This window comes from Capsicum annuum, chromosome 1 (assembly GCF_002878395.1).
Source record: "Capsicum annuum cultivar UCD-10X-F1 chromosome 1, UCD10Xv1.1, whole genome shotgun sequence".
NCBI lineage: Eukaryota > Viridiplantae > Streptophyta > Magnoliopsida > Solanales > Solanaceae > Capsicum > Capsicum annuum.
Window position 1 is genome coordinate 252,893,429 of NC_061111.1, and position 10,391 is coordinate 252,903,819.

Here is a 10,391-nt window from a genome sequence, read left to right on the forward strand (position 1 = left end):
ACTATATGTTACAGATTGCCTGGAAAATGCAAATAATAGTCCTAAAAAACTTAAAACTTTGATCAACTATGATGAATTAATGATCACACAAATCAGAAATCAACAGTAAATGTACAGCACAAACCATAGGAAGCAAGAACCTACAAACCAACGTAATCCGACTTATTTGCAATTGAGGCATTGTCGTTGTTGTTCCAATGCCCTCCAGAAACAATGGAAGTCAACATAAACAATCCATCGTTCACCTGATGTATCTCACTTCAAGTACCACAAAGCCTTGGTTCAGATGACTAAACAAAAAATCCAGACAAGTTTAAGGGGCCGCGTATGTATTCAAAGCAAACACCAACAAAAGTAAAGCATAAACCAATTGATGAAGGCAGCAAAGTTGCAACATTTCTTTAAGAATCAGATCAAGATAAATCCCTCCTCACTTCTTACATTCCTACTACTACACAATACTATATAAATAACAATTACTACTTATTAAAACTAGTAGCTGTACATATTGCTATACGTTAAAGATCGCCTGGAAATGCAAACATACCTAAAAAGGCTAAAACTTTGATCAACTATGATGATCACACAAGTCAGAAATAGACGGCAAATGTAAATCAAGAACCTGCAAAACCAATGTAATCCGACTTGTTTGGGATTGAGGCATTGTCGTCGTCGTTCCAATGCCCTCCAGAAATAATGAATCTCACTTCAAGTTTAAGGGGCCACATAAGCATTGAAAGCAACTACCAAAAAAGCTAACGCAGCATACCAATTGATGAAGGCAAAAGAGTTGCAACATTTCTTTATGAATCAGCTCAAGATAAATCCCTCACTTCTTATAGTCGTACAACACATTACTATATAAATAACAACTACTACTTACTAAAACTAGTAGCTGTACACAATACTATATGTTACAGATTGCAAGGAAAATGAAAACAGACCTAAAAGGCTACAACTTTGATCAACTATGATGATCACACGAAGTCAGAAATAGACAGCAAATTTTCAAGCACAGAACGAGCGTACTCCAACTTGTTTGAGATTGGGGCGTTATTGTCATCATTTCAATGCCCTTAAGAGCTATGATTCAGGTGAAACAGTCTTCACATTCTTGTTGTTCTTGTGAACCTCACTCAAGACCTTCACGAACGCTTCCACAATCTGCTTCTGTGATTCGAGTATCATCTCATTACGTTTCATCTCCATCTCCATTCTCATCTTCTCCACTTCCTTCGCCATTTCCATCTTCATTTTCTCCATTTTAATAAACCCTTCGCCTAACATCTTAATCGATAAAACCATTTCTTCCACCGGATCCCTCCCCCTCTTCACCCCTACACTACTACCTCCCCCCTTCTTCCCGAACTTCGACACACCAGAACCAAACCTCGAATCAACATTATGTTGTTGTTGTTGTTCAACATTCCCACTATTATAACTCCTCCTTGAACTCGAAACACCTGCCATATTCCTAATATGGTAACCATCACTACCATTATTATTATTACTTCCATTATATTCACTTCCTTCATCACAAAAACTCGAAGTATTATTATTCATCGCAAAATTCCCACCTTTAATTCCCCCTTGCTCATATCCATTTCGCTTCGATTTCATTGAAATCCCATTTTTCATCCTAAAACCACTTGCATACTCAACATTATGCATATTTTCCTCACCTTTATATCCACAATAACCATTCAGTGGAACCCTGGTGGTGGGGAAATCAATTGTTTCTGAGTTTCTTCCAGCTAAAGCATGATTAAACATGAAATTCGGAGGCAAATCCTCCGTAGCATTCTTCGTATTGATCTTCAGTTTCAGTAAATTATGATCAATTATAGACATAAATTCTTTTTTCTCTGAATTCTGTTGTTGTTGTTGCTGAATATTTGATCTAATTGCTGCAACAGTTGTACCATTCTCCATTGCATCCATGTTATCGAAGAAGAACCACGAGGAGAAATACCTACCAGTAGGGCAGGAGAGGGATCGTTGCTTTTCGGCACGGTAACGTTGACGAAGTTTCTCCATTTTGTGGCGGCACTGAGCTGAGGTTTTCGCCGGAGATGCGTCAGGGCAACGGCTGGTTACGGTGGCTGCCACCGCGTCCCAATCGGCGGTACGGAGGTAGCCACGGCGGAGAGCGTACCACCGATCACGGTAAGCGTCGATAAGAGCTAGTGTTTCTTCTTGTGTCCAACACGGTGGTGGAAATCGCCGGACTGGTGGCGGCGCCGCCGCTGCTGACGGTGGTGGTGGTGGTGGTGATTTTTCTTCCGGTGAGGGATTTTCGGTTACGGCGATGCTGGATTCGACGTTAGACGACATCGTTTAATGGGAGGGATTTGTGTTTTAGAAAAAGTTTGTGGAGTTTTGGTTTGGGAGGATTAGATATAAAAGGAGGAAGAGGAAATGTGGGGAGTGGTAGAGTGGTGTAAGATAGCAAAGGTGGTGGGGTGGTGGGAGGTGGTTGGGGTGGGTGTATGATGATGGATGAGTGAGATAAAAGGTGTCAATAGGAAAATAAGGTGGTGATGGTGCGTGGGTTAGTGGTAGGTGGTAGGGTGGGGATCGTGGGTGTGGGGTAGTGCTATAGTGGTGCAAGATAGCAAAGGTGGTAGGGTGGTGGGTGGTGGGTGGTGGGTGGTGGGTGGTGGGTGGTGGGTGTGGGTTGTATGATGATGATGGATGAGAGATATAAAAGGAATAGGAAAGTAGGGGTGGTGATAGTGGGTGTGGGGTAGTGCTATAGTGGTGCAAGATAGCAAAGATGGTAGGGTGGTTGTATGATGATGATGATGGATGAGAGTATAAAAGGAATAGGAAAATAGGGGGTGGTGATTGTGGGTATGGGTGGTATGATTGATGGATGAGTGAGATAAAAAAAGAACTAGGGTGGTGATGGTTCTTGACATGGCTAGGTGCCAAGCAAGCAACTTGATGATTGAATGAATCTCCTAAAATTAGATGACACAATAACAAAGGTGATGGGGTGGTTGAGGTTGTTGCATGATTGATGTTGAGACAAACAATGAGATGGGAGTGATGGTGAGTGAGGGGGAATGACTAGTGTTAGAGAGGAACAAGATAGCAAAGGTGGTGGGGTGGTTGAGGTTGTTGTACTTGTATGATGATGATGTTGAAACATGATGAGGGTGGTGGGATGGTGGGGTTAGGGGGGATGGGGTAGAGGTGCAAATTAGCAAATGTGATGAGGTGGTAAGTGGTGGAGGTTGAGGTTGTTGAATGATGATGTTGAGAGGTAAGAGGTGTGTATTGAGTGAGGGGTGATGGGAGGTAAACATAGAATTTTGGCAATAGGTGGGTGGGATTATGTTGAGTGATGACACACCAAAATATGAAGGGAGAGAGAGAGTGCGCGTCTTGATGATGCTAACGTGCACAAAAGGATGTGCATTAGCTACTCCTACACCTACTCCACCAATCTACCACCCACTACCCACTAGGGGTTGGATTTTCTTTTGTTTTCTTGTTAAGTATCTAATATTTGCATATGAGTTTTGATTAATTCAAATCGTGCTTTTGCTAAGTTCAAACTGAAAAATGATGCTTCACATAGAAGAATTTGAATCTAAAATCTCTTATCAAGGATGAAGCTAACTCGACTAATTTAGATCACGTATTGCTAAACTCATTCTGAAGAATGTTGCTTTCCATACAAGAATCTAAATCTAAAATCTCTAATTAAGAATTAGGCTAACTCGATTAATTCAGATCGTGCATTGCTAAATTCATTCTAAAAGATAATATTTTTCGTAAAAAAATTTAAATCTGAGATTTCTAATTAAAAATAAAACAGTCTCACCGTCTCGACAACCCATCTAGGTAGCAATTGTTGTTTTTGTGATAAAAACAAGCCCATGACTAGATTGCTTAGTGCAATGTCCTATTATCACACATTCACACTACTATATGGTATGGTACGGTGGACAGATGTAGGGAGCGGCCAGTAATATGGGTGGCTTCATTGACAAAAATTGCCCCCCATCTTTATCATTATGGTGCCCACACCTGCAACTTTTTTTTTTATTTCTCATTCGATATCAATATTAAAATTCGATTAATTTAGATTCGTTCTCATTCGGTGTTCGATATCAATATTAAAATTCGATTAATTTAGATTCGTGCCAAGTAGGACTCCATTCGGAAGTAGCACCTACTCCACCACTAAACTTTTATCACTACCATGCTACTTTTAAGTGGTGAAATAAATAAAATCTTTTTATTTCTAATAGTAAGAGATAGGGGAGCTTCGACCTAATTGATAAAATTAGCATCACGTAGAAATCAGAAGGTTATGAGTTTAAATTGTACAAACAATTTTTTATAAAAATGCAGAATAAAATTGAATAGTACAATATACCTTTGTGGTCTAATCATTTTTTGATCTCTATATATAGAAAGAGATTTAATGCATTTGAATTGTTTTTTTCCTTGAGTTTAAGTTAAATTAGTAAAATAAATATAATTTTCTTATGTTTAATTAATGATTTTGAATTTAAATTTAAAAATGGCTATTCAAAATTCAAAAATAAATATAGAGAACTTAGGGGTCGTTTAGTTGGGAACATGTTATCTTGGGATTAATTATTCAGGGATTAGCTATCTCGGAATTAGTTAACCCACCATGCATATGGGATAACATATCCCATCAATAAGGTATAAATAGTGGGATAAATAATTCTGAAACTAACTAATACCTACAACCAAACTCAAGATAAATGAATCCTATATTTTATCCCAAGGTTATTATTAATCTCAGAATTAGTTATCCACCTTCAAGAAGGGATAAAAATAACACTAAAATTCCGGGATAACTAATTTCTGGATTAGTTCCCCCATGCATTTTATCTCAATCAAATATGGAATAAGCTCATCTATAAATTAATTTTAAAATTAGTTATCCCGTATCCCTCCTACCAAACGACCCCGTTATAGTAACCCATAATAATAGGAACTCAACAACTACAAGTAGAATATGTTGCTCGAACCCTCCGATAATATTACCGTACTGGTGTCTAGTCCTTCATAAATGCACAACTTTTGAAAGATTCAACACGCAATTGACAATATCTTTTAGAGAGGACTAGCAACTTAGATTGAATCAACCACTTTTTTTACTTTGATTCTGTCATGCCAAAGCATCATTAACAAGTAAACATATGCTCATTGATCAAAGTGTTACAACCATTGTTTATTATCAACCCATTGATCAAACAAGAACCAGTAACAAGGGGTTGCTGCAGAATTTTTGAAAGATAAAAAGGGCAGTCCGGTGTACTAAAGTTTCCGCTATACGCCGGATTCGGAAAAGGACCTCACCACGAGAGTGTATTGTACGCAGTCTTACCTTGCATTTCTGCCAGAGATTGTTTCCAAGTCCATCTAACAAGTTACATGGCAACTACAACTAAATGGAGAATACGATTAACATATTCTCCTTCGACTAGCATAGAAGAACTACCGGATTACATTCTTTCGTATATGAAAAAGCTCCAGCTATGCACAGGATCCAGAGAAGGGCCCTATCACAAGGGTGTATTGTATGCAGCCTTACCTTACCTTGCATTTCTGTCAGAGGCTGTTTCCAAGTCCATCTAACAAGTTACATGGCAACTACAACTAAATGGAGAATACGATTAACATATTCTCCTTCGACTGGCATAGAAGAACTACCGGATTACATTCTTTCGTATATGAAAACTAATGCTATACGAGGAACGATCTCAAGACTCCTTCAAATTGCTTGAGGTCTCCTCTTTCCACGACGCTTGCCATTGCTCGTCATAGAAAGTAGTCTCTTCCAGCAACTTTTTGATAGTTTCTAAATCCTCGTTCTCGCGGATCAAGAGGACACCAGACACCGCAACAAACAATAGTGTTTTGCAAGCGAAGTTCCCCTCGACGAGGCCTACACCAGTCAAGCTATCGACAAAGTAGGCCATAAAGAAACCAATCATTGCAGCACGACCTGTATAAGAGGAAACAATAGCAAGGAAAAACGGTATGAACCTCCTTAAACTCTAAAAGAGACAGTTCAAAGCTGGAACGGTTAGAAAACGAAGAACAACAACAACAACATACCCAGTGGTTTCTCACGAAGTCTATACCACTACCTAGATGAAGTAGAGAGACTGTTTCCGATAGAACCCCGACTCAAGGACAGATAACAGTATAACAAACAAACACACCGCTAGATAATAAAAGTAGAAAAATAGTGTCCAATTTTGAATTTTTTGGTCCTCATGGTACGAAAGAAATAGAAGATGTTTCGAAAACAAGTCTTCAACAGTGTATGTTTTAAAAAGTAGGATCTTGAAAATGTTAGGTTCCAATCTTGGTGTAACATCCAGTTCCTTTTGGATGTAAATTCATCAACTTTTTGGATTCCCTGCATATTTGAGGGGTCGAAAAGTCTTTCTGCTGTACATGTTCGCAATCAACTCGATAATGGCGGAGCTAGGAATTTTCCTTAGGGAGTTCAAAAGTAAACATACAAACTAGCCAAAGAGAATTCAACGCCAACTATATATACATAAACCCCTGAGCCAAAGGTGGCTCCGCCCCTGCAACTCGGTGCAATTAATGAAACTCAAATTACTTATCAAGAAAAAGGAAAAGGGATATGAGCAAACTATTTAGTTTTTCTGCTTCAGGAAGATGGAACCTCTTTATCCAAGCCCACCAAGGAATAATTGAAGTATCGAAAAGCACAGGGATCAATGGTTAGGGCAGCCGGTGCACTTAAGTTCCCGCTATGCGCAGGGTCCGGGAAAGGACCGACCACAAGGGTCTATTGTACGCAGCCTTACAATTGTTCGAACGTGATAAATTCCAAAAATTGGACGAAAAGAAGACATTGATAATGTCTACTATCATTAGGCACAACCAACTTAAATCTTAAACCAAGTAAAAAAAAGGCATTAAAGCTCCTGCTATGTGCAAGGTTCGAGAAAGGGTCCATCATAAGAGTGTATTGTACGCAGCCTTATCTTACATTTAGGGTCACATGACAACAATTTCATCAGTTATACTCCAATGCTCCCCTTCACTTAAACCAAGTAAGTCAACGTATTATTGCGCGAAGCTAGTAAGAGAGAAAGGGGTTCACCTGAATCCCATCGTTGAAAAATTATGCAGGACAAATAGTGCAAAAATGATATTTCTGGTTTTAGTTACATCCAATACCTGCTTCTGTCTTCATTTCAGTAATATCATATCTAAGATCGCTCTCACTCGAGTTCAATCCAAACCAGCCAAGGTGCAAGATTAAGAATATCTGGGAATACATTCTAGTCCACGGTGAACGGACGGTCTAACAGAAACAGGCTCTCTACCCCCACAAAGGTAGGTTGTTGTTGTTATTGTAGTAATAAGTTCTCACTGATAGTGATGGATTCAGTATTTAAAGATAATGAGTGTTTAAAAAATTTTAAAAATAAAATCACCTCAATGAGGTTCGAATCCAGGAGTGACAAAGGCTCCTCACCTGCCGACTTGAGATATTTTGACTTTTCGGAGCATGTAATATCTATCTGTGAGCTGAAGAATTACTTGAAAAATAATATATCAAACGGTATTAGCCAAAAAATGGAGGCAACATGGTCTAACGAAAACAAACTCTCTACCCCCACAAAGGTGACAGACCTTGTTTTGGATTAATTGCAAGAGCTTCATCTTTGTGCATGAAATATTATGCCAACAGATTAATATAGTTGAAACAAAAATAAAATATAAGATGTAAAATTATGAAATAATCTCAATTATTTTAATTTTTTTAAAGACTTTCGAAGCAAAGCAAAAATATGTTACAATTATTTAAATCAATTATTTATTATTGTAGATTAAAATGATGGGGAAAAAAATTGAAATGTTTTGAAAAGATTCATTATTGCAAATTAAAATGACGGAAAAAAGAATGGTGAAATATTTTGAGAGGAAAATTAAGGGGTATTAAGATCATTTAATAAATTAATGCATGTATTAAAAATTTTGTATTATTAATATATAGAAAATTGATGGTATTAGTAATACACACCTTAATACACAATAGAGTGTATAACTAATGCAAGCATTAGTTATACATTGACTAAAAATTGTACCAAATAAGGTATTCATAATACACATTAATTAATACATGTATTATTTTTATCAATACACTCTACCAAACGACCCTTAACACACTTCTTAATCATACCTTTTACACCGTCTCTCAAAGCACCGGATGGCATCCAAAATTGTATACTGTCAAAGTTTAAGGTACGCGCGTGTAAGTTACAAAATTGGATTGTTTATTTATTTAGATTATGTATAGTTAAAGGGTCTACTTGTACACTATTAAAGTTTAAAGTCAATGTTATAATTTGATGTAAAGTTTAGAATCATATTTATATATGTATTATGCCTGATTTTTGTTACTAAGATTTGAACTTTGGAAGAAAGTCGGGGATTTTTGAATTTGAAGAGTTAGTTGGATGTTACTATTTTATTTTGATTCCATTAGAAGGTGGGGGTGGAGTGGGGTGGGGGATAGTGAACAGTAAGTGGAATATTATTTTTCACGTCATAAAATTAATTATATGTGTTATTTATGAAATATCAAGTTAGCTTGTTGTGTCGAATTGAAACAAAGTTATGAATAGTATTGTATTTAATTTAGACATGACTAAGTTTAAATATCTAAATGAAATTTTGGATAAGTTTGAGGGCATGTATATGTGTATATGTGTGGTCTACTAATTACTAAAACACTTTTTAATACTCGCGTTATTTTATGGGAAAATTACTTAAAACTATAATAAGATTTTTTATTATTACATAAAATTTCAACTATCAAAAGTAATTACAAAAACTTTTTTTTGACACTTTTTTCTTCAAACTTCTTATACATATCTCACCTATTCTTTTCTTACGTTTAATGCTCCTAAAAAAAGGGCGGTCCGATATACCAAAGGTAATGCACGGTGTTCGAAAAAGGGCTCCACCATAAGGGTGTATTGTACGCAGTCTTATCTTGCATTTCTGTCAGAGATTATTTCCAAGACTTGAACTCGTAACCTCCTAATCACATAGACGCAACTTTACCGATTACTTCAAGGCTCCTCTTTCATGGACTAACCCCTCCTTCCTATCTGCAAAATCCCTCAAACAACTTCCTTTCAGATAATGACAATTAAAACCTTTACGATTACGTTAACGATAATGGATCCTCTCGGATTATTTTTTCGGATTCAACTAGTTTTTTACCTGTGTTCTTATAATGAGTAAACTCAACTTTGTTTTGATGGATAAAGAGTTAATCCAAGAGCAAAAATAGTGAAGGCATTATAATCTAATACATAGCAAAGGTATGTATATATATGACATTTGATATTCCTGAGAACTTTTATGTCACACCATATACATATCTATGTTATGTATATGTTTGACATAGATGTTGTTGAGCTGATATATTTCAAAAGAGAAAATACATAAATACCCCTTGATTTTATCCGAATTTTATAAAAAGACACCTAAATTTTAACTTCGACATATTATCTCATGATTCTCTTTATTCCGTTGTAAATACACCATTTTGGATCTATGCGTGTATACACATGCCACAGGCGCGTGAAAGGGTTTAAATTTGACTTTTTTGATCAATAAAAAACTTTCACATGTAAATAATTGATATATAATTTATATTCTTTTTTAAAAAAATTAATATTTATTTATTTATTAAAGTTATTTCATCACCCCCCCCCCCCCCCCCCGCAACTCCCCCATCCATCATTGTCTTTTTTCCCAACTTTTTCTCCATCATCATAACGCAACAACAACATCAATTACAAAAACAACATCAATTAAAGCAACAACAACAACATTATCATCACCATAATTTTAAAAAGGAAAGCTGATGTATAATCGTCATTTTAATGGAGTTTTAAGCTTCATTTTAATGAAGTAAACTGGACGGAAATGGGAGAGAGAGATGTTGGACGGAGTGGGGATGGAGTGGGGGGTGTCATAAATAAAATAAAAATGGACCTTAAAGCTCCATTAAAATGGAGATTGCACAATAGCTTTAAACTCCATTTTAATGGAGGGAACTGGACGGGGATGGGGGAGGGAGATGTTGGGTGGGGTGAGGGTGGGGGTGGGGTCATAAATAAAATAAAAATTGAACTTAAAGCTCCATTAAAATGGACATTATACAAATTACGGAAGATCTTACCTATGAGAAAGTGTCTATTGCTATTCTAGATCGCTAAGTTAAGAAGATGAGAAATAAAGAGATAGCATCGGTGAAAGTACGTTGGAGAAATCGTCAAAGGGAAAAGATTACATGGGAAGCTGAGGAAGCAATGAAATCTAAGTACCCTCAT

At 36.8% G+C, this 10,391-nt stretch overlaps 2 protein-coding genes across 2 annotated transcripts; both read right to left on the reverse strand.

The window, feature by feature from the left end:
* Positions 1-772: 772 nt before the first annotated feature.
* On the reverse strand, positions 773-3,560 carry LOC107850897. Its single transcript, XM_016695707.2, has one exon. The coding sequence runs from the start codon at positions 2,332-2,334 to the stop codon at positions 1,084-1,086; it is 1,251 nt and encodes a 416-aa protein (XP_016551193.1). The 5' UTR covers positions 2,335-3,560; the 3' UTR covers positions 773-1,083.
* Positions 3,561-4,994: 1,434 nt separating this feature from the next.
* On the reverse strand, positions 4,995-7,452 carry LOC107857399 (light-harvesting complex-like protein 3 isotype 2, chloroplastic). Its single transcript, XM_016702280.2, has 2 exons — positions 7,216-7,452; positions 4,995-5,998 (listed from the first exon to the last, which is right to left on the reverse strand). Exons 1-2 carry the CDS (start codon positions 7,316-7,318, stop codon positions 5,754-5,756), a joined length of 348 nt encoding a protein of 115 aa, XP_016557766.1. The 5' UTR covers positions 7,319-7,452; the 3' UTR covers positions 4,995-5,753.
* Positions 7,453-10,391: the final 2,939 nt, after the last annotated feature.

Coding starts and splice junctions, on each gene's coding strand:
- LOC107857399 (XM_016702280.2), bottom strand. CDS start 7,318: ATGTATTCCCAGATATTCTTAATCTTGCACCTTGGCTGGTTTGGATTG. Junction 5,999..7,215: donor TGAAATGAAGACAGAAGCAG/GTATTGGATGTA, acceptor CCTCTTATACAG/GTCGTGCTGCAATGATTGGT.
- LOC107850897 (XM_016695707.2), bottom strand. CDS start 2,334: ATGTCGTCTAACGTCGAATCCAGCATCGCCGTAACCGAAAATCCCTCA.